The 19,277-nt window shown below is 49.4% G+C and overlaps 1 protein-coding gene across 5 annotated transcripts in view; it reads left to right on the forward strand.

Annotated features, from left to right (window-relative positions):
* The window catches only part of anks1b (ankyrin repeat and sterile alpha motif domain containing 1B), a 131,232-nt gene that overhangs the window by 90,575 nt on the left and 21,380 nt on the right, over positions 1-19,277 (forward strand). For 4 of the 5 annotated variants that reach the window (XM_049006100.1, XM_049006098.1, XM_049006101.1 and 1 more), the window contains exons 13-16: positions 6,273-6,859; positions 8,408-8,480; positions 11,086-11,192; positions 17,230-17,328. In XM_049006100.1, the coding sequence (XP_048862057.1) occupies positions 6,273-6,859; positions 8,408-8,480; positions 11,086-11,192; positions 17,230-17,328 (866 nt within the window). The remainder of the gene's footprint in view (positions 1-6,272; positions 6,860-8,407; positions 8,481-11,085; positions 11,193-17,229; positions 17,329-19,277) is intronic. The other variant, XM_049006103.1, reaches the window with a different exon arrangement.

A 19,277-nucleotide genomic window follows, 5' to 3' on the forward strand; every position in this document is an offset into this window, starting at 1 on the left:
TGTGCAGCTCAGTAACACCATTCTTTGTTGGAGTTTGGCTTCTCATGCTTTGAGTAACGCTGCCTTCTATTGGAGGAAATTGTGGTCAGTGGGTGGGGCTCGTGGGGGCATGAAAGAGAAAAAGTCAGCCATTCATTAGACTTTTGAGGTGGAATATATCGTAAGGGACATAGAGTGGTCTTATTTTGTGCACATGGATATGTGGATAAATGCAGATAAATACTACTTTGATAAGTCTTTGGTCGGGTGGAGTGACAGGCATCACCAAACCCAGAGCATCTGATGGCCAACCCCCCTCCCCCCCCCCCAACTGTGTCTCTCCCGCCCTGTTCCTCTCTCCCTCACACCCCCCATCCTCGTCTTCTTGTTCAGTTCATCTCGGTTCCATTAGCCATCACGCCCAGGAAACACTGTGACACTGCCAAGACATGAAGTAGACGGTGACAGCGACAGCCACGGATGACACACGCATTAGTGCTACATGGCTGTTGGGGGGGGTGTCCGCAGAAATCAGCAGATTACCAGGCACAGGCCCAAAGTTCACCGCTCGCCGTCCGTCAAGAGGCACCGGGCATGTGGGACGTGATCTCCTCCTCTAAGAGCCTGACAAAATGCGTTCAGAGGCAGCAACATCGGTGTAATATAGCGGTGTAATTAAACCACATGCTTTGCTCGGCATCTTACATGAGAGACCGTTTTTATTGGACTAAATGTTTCGATTAATCTTGGTTTAGTTTAATGGGTGCCTGCAGGTTTGAGTAGGTCTGGTTAAATCACCATGAATGGAGGGAAGTTAGGGTGATCCCTGACTGACAGGAGCCCTAAAAATCTGGAGCACAAGTTGATTGGTCATGGGGCCCAAAATTTCTAATGGCGCCCCTGCCGCTAGAGATGTTAGTACTCTGATGTCATCACGTTGATGTAGCAGAGATGGGTGTATCTCAACAGAAGAGGATTGTGGGACAGGCTCGGAGGACAGAGACTTCCTGCTCCCAGGATACATCAGTTGCCCCCACTGTGCCTGTCCGCCCTCTGCTGGCTTCGCCATCATCTCATATCCTTCCCCCTCACCAGCTGACTGCCACCCCGCCGGTGACGATCGCCATGTTGTTGCCATCCTTCAATTCTCCAAGTGGGCCATGTTCCGCTGGCGGGATCCGAGCTGGTTGCCGTGGTGACAGGCGTGCTTTGCCGAAGTGAAAGTGAACGCGAATGGCTGTCCGCCCTTGGGAGATGGGGATGAGCGGGAGGTGTCACTTTTTAATGGGGCCACCGTTGGAGATCATACCTGTACTGCGGGATGCGTGTTTATGAGGGGGGGGGTCGATAGGGAGACTCACGTCAGTCAGGGCGGACAGTGAACATCAGTGCCAATGGGACCACTGTCAATCCACCCCTGCAGCCCCACGCTCTCAGTAGCCTGTCAGTAATGGTCCTCTTATTGAGAGTGGTCTGTGGCTCAGTGGGTTAAGCCTCTGTGCCTGTGATGGAAAGGTCACCGGTTCAGCCCTCAGTAGAATAGTCACATCTCTGTTGGCTCCTTGAGGCAGGACCGTAGCTCCCAGAATGCTCCAGGCCTGACCATGCATTCAGACTCAAAGCTTTACATTCACCTGTGTGTCTGTGTGCTTCAGGTATACATTGCAAAAAGACCATTTATTTTGACGTTGTGGGGACCACTTTTTCAGCCCCCACAAGGGGAAATTCAATTTTATATAAAATCTGTGACTGCAATCAAAAAACTAAAAATGCCAAAAATCTCGTATTTTGATTGGTCACTTATGGTTATGGTTAGGGCTGGGTAGGGGTTAAGGTTGTCATAGTTAGCATAGTTAGTGTGCCAGTGGGAGACAGAGAGATGCTTGTGTCGTCTCCCCAGTTGCCTGTTTAGATTTCATTGACCCACACAAACAACTCACTCCGCCATCCTGCTGTGAATGCTGACAGACTCAGTGCCGAATTCAGGCCTGGTGGGAGTTAAGCAATCATGGCAACAAGTTGTCAGAGTTAAATTAGCAGTAGCTGGCTGTGTAAACAGGGACGCCAGCTTTCCTGTTGGTGCAGTCACGGCGTGCCCATCTCTACTCCGTGGCCACCTCCTGCCCGTGCCCTGGCAACGCGCCACCCAATTAAAAATGGTACCACTCTCAGCTGTGTGCTGCAGCTGCAAAGTTCCCCGATCGGCAGTGTCCGATATTATGCGGTTTTTATTTTTCGTGATTTTGAATTCATGGCAGGTTCAGCATTAAAAGCAAACAGAAGTGAGACCCTTGGTCCTTTCGCATACATTTAATGTGACATTAGGTGTGCTATTATGATGATCTGTTTATCTGTTGATTTCGATCTGTTTTGCCTGGGGATAGACATAGGAAATGTGCTGGTATCCCTGATGGTCTGTAATATTCACTGCTTCTGAGCTGTTGGCCTTCACCAGTCAGAGATTTCAGCAAACATGCTCAGGGGCCACTTCCGCATCATATAACAGTTTTAAAAGGGTGTGAGCCTTTATTACATGAGTTACGTTATTTGCCGGTCCTCGATGCCCCATTGGAAGTCTGCCTCCAGTCTGGAGGAGAGGGTCCCTAGATACTCCTTCTGTTACATGCTGTTCTTTTGGCTTGAAGACTGCTGATGTTGCCCCTCCCGCTTTTCATTCTAGGAAAATCAATCTGTCAATCAATAAATACATCCCGTGCTATTCTACACTGCGCCGTCTGATCAGAAACGGGTCGTCACAAAGCACTCGTAGATGGAATCAAACTCATTGGGCCGTTGCGCTTCGCTGCATGTTCTGACGTAGATATTATTGTAATTATCGCACTCGTTCATCATTGCATGTAAAGCTGCAGGGCTCTTTTGGCCTCTCTGTATAGATCTGTCCTGGTTTGTTCATCTAGATTTCTTTCTGTTGTTGTCCTTCTAGAACTTTCCAGACTTGCTTATGGTGCATATATTCCTGTTCTTCTTTTATATATGCAAACAACAAAGCCTCTCATATCACTAACAGGAGAGCTATTTTCTTGAATTTTCACTAGAAGGAATTGTTTTACTTTTGTCAGTAACGGGAATTACTTGGGTGGGCAGGAATGCATAGATAAACATATGCATTGGCCTGCAGGGGGCACCATAAGGCTGTCACATGTGGTGGCAGTGACACTTTTTGACAGTATCAGGATAAGGAGAAGCCCACTGCATTGTGTCCTGGTCATGGGTCTATAACCTGATAAGGGCCGGATGTAGGCTGCTTGGTCCACACAGGGGCGTGTCCTGCCAGACACCTGTCCATGCAGGTGTCTAAGTGGTGCTGGAATACTGTTCTATCAGATCGGAGCACCAGCTGTCAGACATGTATGGGGAGTAGGGATGGTGCTTTTGCCTTGTAGTCGAATGCTGAGGAGAGCAGAGCTTCAGGGAGATATCAGGCGAATAGGGGAATCGGCAGTGGTTTGCCGCGTCAGTCCTGAAGTGCAGCCACTCATCCACGCCTGGTCACATCTCTGCTGTCTCTTACGGATTCTGCCTGATGATTCTGGCTTTTCTTTGGCGCCTGGGCTTTGCCTGTTTTCACATCAGGGGATGCAAAGAGAGACCGAGAGCTCGAATCATTGTTAAAACGCGTATTAATGCGTATCAGAGGTATTATTGCGCTTGGTTTCGGCGTCGTCCTTAATCGCTCGTGTTCCTGCAGTCGCTGGTAGTCTTTTGCAGGCTGATTGCACACTTAGAATTGGAATTTAATTGCGAATTTGACACACAGGGAGATGTGTGACAGAAGGGCCCAGGGCATTGTGGGTGAGTGGAGCTGTGGAGGCGAGGGGGTGGCTGTCCTAAAATGCACAGAGCGCAGCTCCTGCGAGCTACTCACCCACAGACTGCGGCTATGGTGACAGGTCCATCCACATGGAGCAGCAGCTAAATCTGTAACAGGCACCACTATCATATACCAACTTCGCTTTGCACAAATGATCTTTTGCTGTTTTGGGAGTATCGTATCCTTTCCACCGCCTTATCAGTGTCTCTCCCATGTCATGTGGTGAGCATCCTGTTATGTTCATTCAGCATTTCCCAGCCGAATGTTTCGGTCATTATTCACACTGAAGGGCGCTGATGGATTCACTGGAGGCCTGGAGAAGTGATGACTAAAGTCCTGTGAGCATTTGCTAGCAGTCAGTAGGTGCATCTTCCGCTGGGCCTTAGAGAAAAGGCAGCTGTTAGGTAAGGTCTGCTTTTGTGAGAGTGTAGTCAAGGGCAGTGTGATTGGCTGGCCTGTAGGGGGCAGAAGGGCATAGTGATTTTGTCTGTCAACATGAGCATCAACCTCGCTTGTACGTCTCCTCCATTCTGCTTCACCACCTCCTTCTTTCATATTGGGTTGGCTAAGCTCTGATTTTGAACTCACCACAAACTGGCTTTTGAAGGGCGCTTTGAACAAACAGATCTGATTAATACCCCCCTTTAACCTCTTTGCACTAATTAAGGCAATTTTAATTTCTTTTGTACCTGTTTTTGTAATTGGTTGCTGTCCACCCTGACACCCAATTTTGCCTATCCCAGAAGCCACCAGTGAGATTTATGATCAGGAGACTAATTGGATTCTCCCATCATCCCTCCCTGCGTTAACGACGGTGCCCCGCCTATCTGACTTTGCCGTTTGCCTTAAATGTCCTTCGACGGCGGGCACTTGATCCAGACTGGGGGGGGGGGGGGGGGCTAACAAGCTGCCAGTCCTCGTATAAGCATTGCATTTGGCAAGGATTTGCCCACTAGTTCTGGGATTGTTTTCAGACCTCACAGCTACATTATTTGCCATCATTGAGGTTATTTGACACAGTTCATTGGGTAGTGTTGGACAGGCACCGTAACATCTTTCTGTTCAGCGATATCGTCCCTGTGTGGCATTATCCCGTTTTTGGTTCCAGTTGGCTTATCGGAACGGCCCCCATTTGGACGTGCGTGTTTCTGAACGGCACAACAGTCAGCCGACACGCGTGAAGACAAATTAAAATGGCAGCATTGTGTGATTATTACATGCTCATTATTGGCAGCGTGTTGAGAGCCATGAGGCGGCCAATGGCAGCACGATGCAGGACTGGTTACCGGCGAAATCCGATCTGGTTAAGGGAGGCTGAGAGCGTGGTTTGATCCTGTGGAGGAATCTTGGCCGATCCACCAGGTCTCCCCAGTCGGCCCTGCCAGCTCCGAGCCTCTATAATTTGCTCTCCATTGGCATTTAGCCCATTTGCCGCCGCTGTCTACATGCCAGCGTGAGTGAGAGAGATATCGGCACCTCGCTGTCTAGCTGTGACTTCTCAGCTGCTTCCCCCCCACTTGCTGGCATTCGCTCTCCATCGGGACGGCGGTACCAGCCGCTGTGTCCGCTCTTCCTCCATGAGAGCCAAGCTTGCTGATGGCCGTACCCCCTCGCAGATACCTGCTCTTTCTCAGCCAAGTGCTACAGTTCTGACCCTAAAGCACACATCTGTTTCCACGTGCTTATTGTCTTTATTACCCCGTATTGCTGATACTATCAATTATACAGGGTGTTTTATGTGAATTATACAACTGAGTCTGTAACGTACTGTCATGCAATATGAAGCACATTATCATTCATTTCCCCATTTCCTTATTTACCATCTTAGCGCTTATTTATTTGGCAGTTATGTTTGTGTTATTACAGGCCAGTCAAAGTTAACATGGGGACATTTCGTCAAAGAGCACATCTCCACCCACTAACCTGCTCTCTATCCTCCTTTGAGTATCAGGGGAACTTGTACTGGGATCCTTTCTGTTGAGGCTCTTTGCTCTGAGAGCTAGAGGAATGGGGAATTCTGAGCTTTTTTCTGGAGAAGTACTCAACCCTGGAGTCATGTGATCCATCGTGAGATAAGACAAGCTCCAAGGACAGTTCTGTATACCTCTTAGGGGTAATGATTGCTTATCTTTCCTCTAGCTGGTATCTTTTTCGTGATCCTAATTCCAATTGCTCTTACACTTTTTTTTCCCTTATCTTTGGGATAATGCTCACTCCTTCCTTCAGTCCTTCACTTTTCTCCTGAACAACCCCATGCCTTGGTGATAGGCCTTCTTCTTAACCCTGTAGCTCAAAAAGTAGAGTAATGCACTAACATCATAAAGGTTGTGGGTTCAAATCCTGGAGTACACGTAAATTATAACCTTTACTTCTACTATAAGTCGCTTTCGTTAAGAGTGTCTGATAAATGAATTAAACATTAATTAAACGTCACTCTCCTGTTCTTCTCTCTGTAACCCAGATGACGTGCCAGTTGAAGACGACTTCCGTGAAGGACACATCCCTGAGCAGTTTGCTGGGCTGCTGCATGGTTCATCACCAGCCTGCGAGTCCCCTGACAACCCCTACCAGCTCTACGGAAAGGTGCGCAAGTTCAGTGCCCCTGAGCCTGGACCGGCACATCACCACGGCAATCTGCTGCAGGCTCCCGAACTGTGTGCCCGCCTCCCCCGAACGGGCAGTGAAGCGTCCGCCCTAAAGGGTCCACGGGAACCCAAACCGCAGGTTGTTTATCGGACCATCTTCCATACCCGTGTGAACCAGAACCAGAACAAAACCCGGAACCAGAGCCAGAACGAGGCGGATCCAAAAAGCGGCTCCCCAGCTCGGTCAGGCTTGGAGGAGCGAGCGTGCACGCTCGGCAGGATGCGTTCCGTGCCTAAGGACGTGCTGGACCTGCAGCTCTCCCGGAACTTCTCCAAGTCAGACTCCAACCTCATCTCCGTGTCACCCATCCAGGAGGAACGACGAGGCCAGCCTGGCACTGGCAGAACCAGCCCCAGCAACCGGCTGGAGCGAACACCGTCCTTCACGGCAGAATGGGAGGAGGTAAGAGTGGCTACAGTGGCCACCGGACTCTCGTTCTCGTTGGTCATTGGTTCATTGTTTATGGGTCTTTGTCCTCTTAGTGGACTATGTTTGTAGTTGGTTGGCTTCCATGTGCGTATCTGTGTGTTTATACACTTTAGGCGAACTAATTTGGCATCCCATGATGATGTCAGCAATGGGTGTGGCTTAATTAGCAAATCCTTCTAATGAATAGAGCTGCCTGCATACTTTTGTCCATATATAGTGTGTTGATCTGACATCCCTATCTCACGCCATATCCATTCTGACCTCCCAAAACTCCTAAAACTGATCTGTATGCATGTCAATTCGACAATATGTAGCACTGGTTGTAGGATGAACTGAATGCTAAATGGCCTTGTGGTTGACATGAGGGCATACTTGTGGTATTCTGTAACACCTTCCCACCGGGCTGCTTTCTTACATTCGAGTAGAGTTCTACATAGACCATAAAGAGAACAAATCGCCATTCTATACCAGTCAGGTTCAGGTTTACAATTTACCCAGAATTCAACTCAAGGAGAAACTCCTTTTTAGAGGATCTCAAGTTTGGTACTAATATCAAACTCAGAGAAACCTGCCATATGAGGCAAGCTCAGAGAAACCAACCCTAAGAGGGAAGCTCAGAGAAACCAACCCTAAGATGCAAGGTCAGAGAAACCCACCCAATGAGGCAAGCTCAGAGAAACCAACCCTAAGAGGCAAGCTCAGAGAAACCAACCCAATGAGGCAAGCTCAGAGAAACCAACCCTAAGAGGCAAGCTCAGAGAAACCAACCCTATGAAGCAAGCTGAGAAACCAACCCTAAGAGCCAAGCTCAGAGAAACCAACCCTATGAGGCAAGCTCAGAGAAACCCACCCAATGAGGCAAGCTCAGAGAAACCAACCCTAAGAGGCAAGCTCAGAGAAACCAACCCTAAGAGGCAAGCTCAGAGAAACCAACCCTAAGAGGCAAGCTCAGAGAAACCAACCCTAAGAGGCAAGCTCAGAGAAACCCACCCAATGAGGCAAGCTCAGAGAAACCAACCCTAAGAGGCAAGCTCAAAGAAACCCACCCAATGAGGCAAGCTCAGAGAAACCAACCCTAAGAGGCAAGCTCAGAGAAACCAACCCTAAGAGGCAAACTCAGAGAAACCAACCCTAAGAGGCAAGCTCAGAGAAACCAACCCTATGAAGCAAGTTCAGAGAAACCCACCCAATGAGGCAAGCTCAGAGAAACCAACCCAATGAGGCAAGCTCAGAGAAACCAACCCTAAGAGGCAAGCTCAGAGAAACCAACCCTAAGAGGCAAGCTCAGAGAAACCAACCCAGCCATAAGAGTTAGTCTCAAAAAATCAGCTGTAAGAGTCAATCTCTGAGAAACCAGTCCTACAAATCAAGCTCAGAGAAACAAACCCTAAATAGTCAAGCTCACTGTGAAATCCTGTTTAGGATGAACGTGGATTTCTTATGGCAGTCAGCACAGCCGTAAGCAGAAAATATGACTTCCGCAGTGATGATGTTTCATGCTCCATCTTTGTCTCCCTATAGATTGATAAAATCATGAGCTCCATTGGAGCCGGAATCAGTACAGAGCTGGAGGAGATCAAGGAAGACGCATCAGGTGCGTGTTTGTCTCTGTGCATCTATGTGTATATGTACGCGTGTGTGTGTGTGTGCCTCCTGTCTATATCTGTGTGTGAGTAATGAAGTAAACTCGTGAAATTTACCTCTCAGTCTAAAAGGCCAAAAGTGTATTAGCAGTAGGTCAGAGGCAATAACTTTCTGAATGAGCTCGCACTGTAGAGACAAATTGCATCATGGGAAGTTCATATATCTAGGCCGTGAGGTCAGCCCAGATCTTAGGCTTGAATGGCACCCTCCACTACACTGACTGTATTGCGCTATTCTTTCATTGACAGCTCTGGTCCTCTGCCTGTCCAGAGTACCTGAAAGGACGTTCCCCTTGTGCATGATATCGTAGCCTGTGGTGCCATATCAATGCCATGTGGATGAGCTGCCTTGTTACATTTTAGACTGACAGCTGCTTGTAGGTTGTGTTGCTACGTACAGTACGCTAGCTTTAGCTGCCCATGTTTTGGTCTGTATGTACAGCGTTCCACTGTGGTGACCTGCAGACAGGAACCCTATCCTCAGCCTTTGGCGAACGCTTTGTTCTTTGTCTCCTGGGGAACCCCATTAATGATGTATGGTTAAATGTGGAGGTAGCTGATCCAGGTAGGACATGGATAGTCTGATGTGTGGAGCAGCCGTCGGGCGCTAAAGCGACCATGTGACTCACTGCCAGTCTGTGCTGGAGCCTAAGATGGAGCAGGACCACTGGGCCTTTTTCTAACGTTACATTTCTACTGCCTCTCTCTTCCCTCAAGTGTTGCATGCCGCAGTCAGTCATCGTGTGTCCCCCCTCTCCTCCTCAGCCGGGGGGGGGGGGGGGGGGGGGGGGGGCACGTGTCTCCACAGCGTATAGCGCTAATTTCAGGCCATAAAGAGTTTATATATTGAGGGAATGAGGATAAGTTTCAGGGGAGAGGGAAGAACATGAGAATCAAGAGGAGGAGAAGCGTTTATAATTTTCCCCTGATTCTGATGGAATGAAAGGTTTATCTTATGGAGTGGCAAGTGTGTATGTCTGTGAGAGTGTGTGTGTGTGTGTCTGAGAGTGTTTGTGTGTGAGTGTGTGTGAGAGTGTGCGTATATGTGCATGTGGGAGACTGTGTGTGTGTCGGAGTGTGTGTGTGTGAGAGGGATAGTGTGTTTGAGAGTGTACATGTCTGTGACAGTGTGTATGTATGTGTGACAGAGAGAGAGTGTGTGTGTGTCAGTGAATCTATGTCTGTACATGACAGTTTGTGTTTCCTTGAGAGTGTGTATGCATGTCTGTGAATGTGTGTATCCGAGAGAGTGTGTGCGTGTGTATGAGAGTGTGTATGTGTGTGAGAGTGTGTGTATGTACAAGAATGTGTATTCATGTATGTTAGAGTGTGTGTGTGAGAGTGTGTGTCCATGAGAGTGTGTGTATAAGAGTGCGTGCGTGTCTGTGAGAGTGTTTGTGCCTGCGTGTGTGTGTGAGTGCATGCGTGTGTGTGAGTACATGCGTGTGTGTGAGTACATGTGTGTGTGTGAGTGCATGCGTGTGTGTGAGTACATGTGTGTGTGTGAGTACATGCGTGTGTGTGAGTACATGTGTGTGTGAGTACATGCGTGTGTGTGAGTACATGCGTGTGTGTGAGTACATGTGTGTGTGTGAGTACATGCGTTTCTTTATCTCTTAGTATGTATGCCTGTACCTTGTGTGTTGCCGCTGTGTCTCTGTTAGTGCCGTTGCATGTGGTTTTGCATTCATGTCTCTGTTCTGCCTGACTGTGTGTCTGACTGTTTGTTTCTGTGGTTGCACACGACTGTGTGCCTGCGCTATAGGAGAAGGCATCCTCATACAGCTCCACACCCTCAGACAATGGCGAGGTACGGAGCGAGGGAGGGAGAGAGAGAGGGAAAGAGAGAGAGAGAGAGGGAGGGACAGAGGGAGGGAGAACTGGAGAAAGAGGGAACGGGAAGAAGAGAGGAGGGGCAGGGAGAGACCGGGAGGGGGGTTGAGAGAGAGAGAGAGAGAGAGAGAGGGAGAGGGAGGGAGGTGTGGGGACCAGCGCTGTAGGAGCATATAGATGAGTGTGGGAGTACTTGATAAAGAGAATTCTATCAGGCAGCCAGGCAGTGCCTGCTCCCTCTCCCTCTTTCTCTCTCTCTCTCTCTCTCTCTCTCTCTCCCTCCCTTGCGCTCTCTCTCTCCCTTTCTCACACACACACACACGCACACACACGCTCCGCGCGGGAAGCAAGAGCAACAGCTGAGCCCTCGCTGCCGCCGCCGCCGCTGCTCCGCCATGGCCACACAGCGACCCGCCGGAGCCTGAGGGACCCAAGCCGTCGCCGGGCCGCAGGGGCATCCTCCGCTCCTCCTCGGCCCTCTCCGCCTCCCTCCGTGGGCTTTTTTGTTTCCCCCTCCTTCCCTCCCCTCGTGTTTATTTTTTTTTCCCGTCTTGGTCTCGTCACGCGGGTCGCCGCGGTAACCGGGCAAGCTGGCGGGCTCTTTCGACAGCCACTTTGCCAGGAATATGATGTGGCAGTGCCAGCTGTCGCAGCCGGACTGCCGCTGCTACCGCGTGGACGGCTACTCGCTGCTCAAGCGGCTGCCTCTGCATCCCCTCATAGGCCCCCGGTGCCCGGTGCAGTCTGTGGGCCAGTGGCTCGACAACATAGGCCTGGTCCAGTATGAGAACCACCTGCTCGCCAACGGGTTCGACAACGTCCAGTTTATGGTGAGTGTTCCGCCAGCTCGCCGATCCGGCCATGCTCTATGTGCTCTGCTGCTCGGTCTCAGGCTAGGGGGAGCCGATTGAGGACCTCTGAATTACCCCCCCCCCCCCCCGCCACACACACACACACACAGACAGACACTCACACTCCACCCCCAGCGACGACACATTGAGCCCACGTTCCGGAAACTTTGTCGCATGTGGCGTGTCGCGGTTGCCCCCTCCTATCAGGCCTGCTTTGCTTTCCCTTCCAGCTATGCGACCTTGCCGGTTAGTTAATTAAATCAGAAGATGATCCCATTTAGTTTTCCTCGCCGCAGCCCGTCCCAATTCTGATTAAAGGCTTTCTTTCACACTCTGACACCTGTGGGTAGACCCTTTTTCATGGAATAGGTGTGTTTCCAACAGTCTCTGTCCATGAACATGTTTGTGTGGCAGGATTTGGGGCAAGACGGCATGTTTTCCAGAGGTTCTGCGAGTGAATTATCACATACCCCGTGCATCTGTGTCTTCGGTATAGCTTGGTGGTCCTGCACACTGGGCCAAGGCAGCCATGCACACCTCGCATGCCTGTGCACGAGATCTGGCCACCCGCCTGTAGTGCATTGTCAGGGACGTGTGCATCTCCATTGTGGTGAGATAATTACCCAGACTTCTCTGTGGAGCACATCGGAGGCATCGGAACAGGGCTCATGCGTACGCGCCGAGATCCCTCGCTTTGCGGAGTGTAGCGCCACCCAGCTATACGCGGCAGTATGAATACTTCAAAGTCAGCAACAGGTGCAAGGAATGTGTGTGTATGTGTGTGTCTGTCATTTTTATATTGCTGGCTGTTAATGATTTCAAGTAGGAGCGATGTGTGTTTGTCTGTGTGTGTGTGTGTGCGCTGTTGACGTATATGCAGAAAGAGCACTTGTGTGTTTTTCCGGGTGACGCATAGACCGCGCTGAGACAGGTAGCTTTATGTAAGTAATGGTGTGTGTGTGTGTGTGTGTGTGTGTGTGTGTGTGTCGGTAGGAAGGGCAGGCATTCTGTGTTTCTGTGTTTGAAAAACTGCAGCAGCTTGTTAGGGCTTCAGAGGGGCTGGTGTACAGCTGGCAATGTCGCACATGGGACTGGATGTGATGTCAGGGCAGGTGTAGTCGCCCTGTGCGACAGACCAGGTGTATGTCCGTGGTCTTCTGCCCAAAGTGGGAGGCTTCCTCATGCATGGCGAGGCTGCGAGCGTGGGCTGTTGTCACGGATACGCAGCATCACCACGTGCTGTGTCCAATGGGAAGGCAATGGGATGATGGTCCCATTCAGTTTGTTTTCCGGGGGAGGGGTGTCCCAAAACACCTTTCAGTCACAAGTCGTCTTGAGTAATGCAGTGTGTCGCAGTCCTGTCGGCGTTGGCAGGGTGGCGTAGTGTGGGGGACTGCCGTGAGGGTCTTACGTCGTCAAGGAAGTGCGGGATATGCGGGTAGGGGTGGCAGCATGGCTAGACGTAACGATGCCAGCTTGGTATTCTACGCCCTGCGGGGGCAGCTGTGTAGTTCTGCATTCGTCATGTGGGGGGATACAGGCCCCTCACTGAAATGAGGGGGTCCCTGAGCCTCTGGGGGGGTTGGGGGGGGGGCTCCTCACACTCTGAGGATGGCGCGATGCTACCACTCAGAGCCGTGAAGCCCGGCACCTCGGAGGCACATTGCTGAGGACACAGCATCCTCTCTCTGCCGCTGTGCCAAGGAGACCTGGTCTGCATAGTGATGTGTGTGAGTGTGTGCGCTGTGTGTGTCTGTGCCTGTCGCCACCCAGAGGTGAATGGACTGTGCGTTTGTGTGTGTAACACTGAGAGCTACATGCTCCGTAATGACGCCTCTGAGGATATTTACTGGACCCACTGTGCTGGCTCCTCTCCTCGCGTTGCTATGACCTGCATCTGTCCCTCCGGTTGCCCTGGCAACTGCAGCCTGAGTGGGCTGTTCCATGCGATCTGCAGTGCTGCTCGGCAACCGGACTGAGGGGAAGAGTCAGAGCTCAGCCATTATGCCTGCGTGTGCGTGTGCTTGTGTGTGCATGCATTAGTGAATCAGTGCGGAGGCTGAGCACCAGGGATAAAGACTGTAAAAGGACTGTTTTCGATAGAAGTCTTGTTTGACCCCAAAAGGCAGGGCAGGCCGTGCCATTAATCCAGTTAAAGAGCATGACCCCAGAGAGAGCAGAATCCGTAATCTGCGCTCAGAGGCGATATGCAATCAGGGACAAATTACATATTAATCGGTAAAGAGCTCCATTCTCCCAGGGCAGTAACACATGGAGGCTGAGCTAGCTGGCCTGTCTACTTCTGGTGTTTTTCGGCAGGACAGGCGAGTGACCCCTTAGCCAGAGCTGGCTGAGGGCTGCCAGAGCTGGTGAGCCCTTGCGTGTGGGCTGGTGACTGGATGGTCCGTCAAGGGGCCTTTTAAATAAAATCCACCCGCTGCCCCTCTTCCGCTTATGGGAACATGAGGAGCCGCTCTTCCTGCTGCTTTTGTTTTTTAATTTATTCGCAGGACGCGCTCTGGACAGCATATCATGTCTGTGTGTGTGTGTATGAGGTGGATTTGATGTGTGTCTGCACTGTAAACTTCAGTGCATTGTCAGCGCACTTTAAATGCCTGGCAATCAGTGCATCACGGTGTAAACCTGTCATCCCTGTCCATTGTTATTTTTTAAATCTCATGTAAAATGATGGGTGCTTAGGAAAACTCTGTCTGATTTGTCTGCTATATTTGGTCACCTGACCAAACCCTGCCGCCCCCCCCCCCCCCCCCCCCCCACCTTCTCCACTTCCTTCCCCCAGACGGAGGTCTGTAGATATTTCTGCCTTCTCTGGTCCTCTTCCTAGCAGACTCTGGGGGCTACCACCTCGGATACAGCGCAGCTGACTAGTGAATTAGAATACACACCTGGCTGATGGATTAAAAAACACACCTGGCTAGTAGATTAAAAAGTTACCCTGGCCAGTAGATTAAAATACACACCAGGCTAGTAGATTAAAATGTGCACCTGACCAGTAGATCAAAATGTGAACTTGGCTTGTGAATCAGAACTCGGAGAGCCGGTGACCAGTAAGACGGTTGGATGTTGACCGGTGTGAGTCTGTAGCCGTCATATCTTGGAAAGTCGATGATGCTGCCTCTGAATAGCCTCTGCGTATATTTAGCAGCGGATAATACAGCTTCCCAGTCCTTGAGTGTCTAGGCCACAATAAACACCCGGTTTCTCTGTTTTCTGGTTGCCACCATGTGACACCCAGTGGACAGCAGTGCTGGTCTCGCCTATCCTGGCACGGCTTGCCCGTTCTCTGCCAAGTTAGTCTTGTGTTCCTTTATCAGGATGTTGGAGTACTTATATAAGGTTGTACGTTGCCTAAGCGAGCTTGTGCCTGGACCTTGTGTGGCCATAGCGTCACGTATGGACGTGTGACTGCTGGTGGTTATTTGATGCGGCGTTGTGGACCTGTGCCACAACTGAGCTGTCTCTGTGTGTCTGACACATGTCTGCGAAAATGCCTGCTGCTCTGCAGAGCTCTGTAGACAGCAATCAACCACAAGTTGCCTATGTGCCCCTAGGTTCTCTACTGTTCCTGAAACACATCAGAAGAGGCCACTATCATTTAGATGCTGGGTCTGATTCTGATGGTGCAGGATCCACTAGCTGGGTCTGATGGTGCAAGATCCGCTGGCTGGGTCTGATGGTGCAAGATCCGCTGGCTAGGTTTGATGATGCATGATCAGCTAGCTGGGACTTATGGTGCAGGATCTTTTCACTGAGTATGATGATGCAGGATCTCCTGACTGGGTCTGATGGTGCAGATTCAGTTCACTGTGTTTGATGGTGTAGATTCAGATCACTGGGTCTCATGGTGCTGGATCAGGTTGCTGGGTCTCATGGTGCGAATTCAGGTCACTGGGTCTCATGGTGTGGATTCAGCTCACTGGGTATGGTGGTACAGAATCCATTAGCTTGGTCTAATGGTGCAAGATGCGCTGGCTAGGTCTGATATTGCATGATCAGCTAGCTAGGACTGATGGTGCAGGATCTTTTCACTGAGTATGATGATGCAGGATCTGCTGGCCGGGTCTGATGGTGCAGATCACTGAGTCTGATGGTGTTGGATCCACTTATCAGTGGTGCAGTATTGTCATTATTTCATGAGACCTCCTTTGGAGGCCCCCGCCGCTTACTCTAGCCCACAGAGAAGCCCACATTCACATGGACACAATTCCATTTCTTATTGTGTAACGCGGATGATGGCTCTGCGTTTTCGGATCCACACTTTGTTGTACCTTTCATGAAGGTACCTATTCTGAATTGCTTTAAAAAATGATTCAGATGCATAGCTATGTATGTAAAATTCGAAGCAAAGTAAGTCATACTGACATGTTGCTAAGCATCTTTAAATATTGATAAAGAATGACAGAACAAAGCAGTCAGGACTAAAAATAGAGGCTATTGAGAAACAAGGAGAGGAACAAAGACAAAGAGTGGCTGCCAGTGAGGGATTTAGTCTGGTGTTACAGGGCAGAGCTCTTATCCTCGTCTTGGGGCACCAAGTGGATTATTTGACCACGGAACTTTGGACATTTATAATCTTGTTTCAAAGTGGCAAGCAGTTAGCCTGGACTCTGGGTGCTGAGTGCGCCCACTCACGCAGCAGCGATGCTGCCTCTCACGCTGATTAAGGCCTTCCCTTTGCTTCCATCAGGCTGTAACTGAATACCACTTCAGTTTCTTTAATTGGTTTAATTGGCACAAAGAACTGCATTTATAGTTCATATGCAGCTGAAAGCTCGGCTAGGTGTAAAAACTAGTGACATAAAATAAGGTTTTAATACTTCTGCGCCCACACACACTCTTATCCCGAGATGGTGCCAGGATGGGACATATTTTATTGCCAATGTGGGAATGTAAAGTAAGTGGGGGGTTGGAGGGGGGTTTGTGGGGGGTTTGGGTTCAGTTTTACAGCATTTTTCTGTGCGTCAGCAACAACAGCAATAACTATAACAACGGCACCGACAATAATAATTATTATCTATATATTATTATTATCTAAACTCCAAAATATTTGTTGGCCTTAAACTTCAGGAGTGCTTAAAACATAAATTAAATAATGTGAATAAATCAGTTTGTACCATGGTATGTGTGTAGTCAGTGTCTTTTCTCACTGCTTCAGTAAACATTGCTGTTTATACCAGAGTGTGTGTGTGTGTGTGTGTGTGTGTGTGTGTGTGTGTGTCTGCAGGCAGTATGTCATTCCTCATGGCAGCTTTGCAGTTTATTTTAGTCTGTCTTTACCTCCTCCGCCACTCTGCTGCCGCTGATGTAGTTCGGCATTGCCTATGGATTATTTAGTGATACCACACAGGCCTTACCATTAAATTCTAGCCTAATTGCCCGTGAATAAAACCTTCCTTAAAGAAACAGCGCTCAGATGGATAATTTATGACTTGTTTTGCCCTCTCTGTCATCGGCAGGGACATTCAAGCTGTGTGTTTACCATGAAATGTGTGCTGGGTGAGCTAGAGGCGGCTGGGGAGTGACGTTATCTTCAAGCTGCTTGCTTATTTCATTAGGAACCACACTGATGGACACTTACAGTGTCCAAGGAAATTAGGCTGGGGGAAAATCGAGTTTGTTTGTCGTAAGCATCACGCGTGACCTGGATATGACCAGCCTGTGGTACTATAGGGTCTACAGCGAGCCGCTTTGCTCTGGAAATAAAAGACCTGCTTCCGGCTGGATCCCACCAATCAGAGGCTGTGCTTCCCCTTATCATGAAGTCAGGGATCAGCACAGCAATGCTCTCGTCTGCGGACCAAGGACATGGTCCACCAATCTGAGGGGTCCATGTGCGTTGTAATTGCTTCCCGTGAGCCATTGGGGGCAGCAAAGACACACAAATCATTGTGCAAACACACACACCACACAGTCATTAACACAGACACACCAATCAGGCCTTTCTCCTGACTGCGACTGAGTGACGCTACGTGGGTGGACTTTGTTTCTCTTCCAGGGCAGCAATGTGGTGGAGGACCAGGACCTGCTGGAGATCGGCATTCTCAACTCTGCACACAGACAGCGCCTCCTCCAGGCTATCCGCCTCCTGCCGCGGGTGAGTGAGACGGTCCGTTGGAAGGGAGGGCTGAGATTCTCATCATTCTGCCTCATGGATGCAGGATGGAGCAGAGCCACAGGGGCACTGGCCCGAGCTGAAAGCTGATTGGCTCCTGGAGTGCCCCCTCTCCTGTCACTCACTGATTCCAGATTTACCATTGGCTAAAGATGAAGTTGGCCTCTCTGTATGAATCAGGTCCTCACTTATGCGCCCCACCTTAAAAATTCCTAGAATCACCCCTAGTGCAGGGGGGTTGAATGGACCCAGGAAGTCACCTGTGAGGGTGGCTGTGTCTTCTGCGTGCAAGATGGAGGATGGCCGGGAAACTCCTGGTTCTTCACTGGACCGTTAATCCACAGGCTCAAAATAATGAGCAAATGAACAAATGGAGTTATAACGGTGATGTGTGAAAATGTCTGATCCTTAGAGATTTCGCTGTTGTACCTTTGAGCGATATAAATGTTAACTCAGTTTAATATTTTGTGACCCACACTAGGGTTCATGGACAGATTTCAGCATAGTCACACATGAGGTGTCATGAAGCAGCAAGTGGTTGTGTTACTAGGATTTTCCTTTAGCGAATGAGACTGACCTCCAGATACCCCTAAATGTAATATTTGAATTCAGCAGCTGCTCTTACCTGGCTGTACAACTTTTCAAAGGCATTAAAAATGGAACCTGCTCCTCTGTTGTCCTCTTAATGTGAAACACAGAATGTGTGTTTTCATCTCCTGTTCCTCACAGGAGCTATAGTGCAATTAACTTTTTGGAACTGAGAGCAGGGCAGTCAGAGTAGCTAAAGAGAGAGGAGTAAGAGAAACACGGTGGGAGAGAGGGACGCTGGGAGAAGGGAGGAAGAGAAGAAGAGAGAGGAAGGAAGACAGAGCAAAGCAAAGATGAGCACAGAGTGGGAGACAGAGAGAAACAGGAAGTGTAACAGAGTAACAGGAACACAGAAGAAAGCAAAGAGGAGCATAATGAGGGAGGCAGAAAGAAACAGGGAGTGAAACACACAGAGGAAAAGGAATGCAGAGCAAAGGAAAGAGGAGCAGCGAGACAGACAGAGAAACAGGAAGTGAAACACACAGAGGAAAAGGAATGCAGAGCAAAGGAAAGAGGAGCAGCGAGACAGACAGAGAAACAGGAAGTGAAACACACAGAGGAAAAGGAATGCAGAGCAAAGGAAAGAGGAGCAGCGAGACAGACAGAGAAACAGGAAGTGAAACACACAGAGGAAAAGGAATGCAGAGCAAAGGAAAGAGGAGCAGCGAGACAGACAGAGAAACAGGAAGTGAAACACACAGAGGAAAAGGAATGCAGAGCAAAGGAAAGAGGAGCAGCGAGACAGACAGAGAAACAGGAAGTGAAACACACAGAGGAAAAGGAATGCAGAGCAAAGGAAAGAGGAGCAGCGAGACAGACAGAGAAACAGGAAGTGAAACAAAGGAAAACAGAGCAACGCAAAGAGGAGCACAGAGAGGAAGATAGAAACGGGAGGAGAAAAAGTGGAGAGTACAAACAAACAGGAGAGTACAAACAAACAGGAGAGTACAAACAAACAGGAGAGTACAAACAAACAGGAGAGTACAAACAAACAGGAACAAAACGAAAAACACAAGAAACAGCAACACAGAGAAATCCATCTGATAAAAATTCCGAAAAACTCATCATCAGTGAGTGGGTGGATAATGGCTCCAAAATTAGAACCTACATCTATTTATCCCCTTGATCCCAGCAGGCAAAATACTGCAAAGCAATCAGATAAGTTTAAATTACATCCACAAGGCAGGTGCGTTAATGTACTGTGTGAATGAACTGAAGTTTCACACCACTGATGCCAAATTACTATTACATTCAAGATGCTCAGGGGCGTTGTATGCTCTACTGTTAATACATAAACAAGAAAAGGTGACCTACTGCACAAATGAAAGCCAGTCTTTATATAT

The sequence above is a fragment of the Brienomyrus brachyistius genome, chromosome 1, assembly GCF_023856365.1.
Source record: "Brienomyrus brachyistius isolate T26 chromosome 1, BBRACH_0.4, whole genome shotgun sequence".
In the NCBI taxonomy this organism is placed as follows: Eukaryota; Metazoa; Chordata; class Actinopteri; order Osteoglossiformes; family Mormyridae; genus Brienomyrus; species Brienomyrus brachyistius.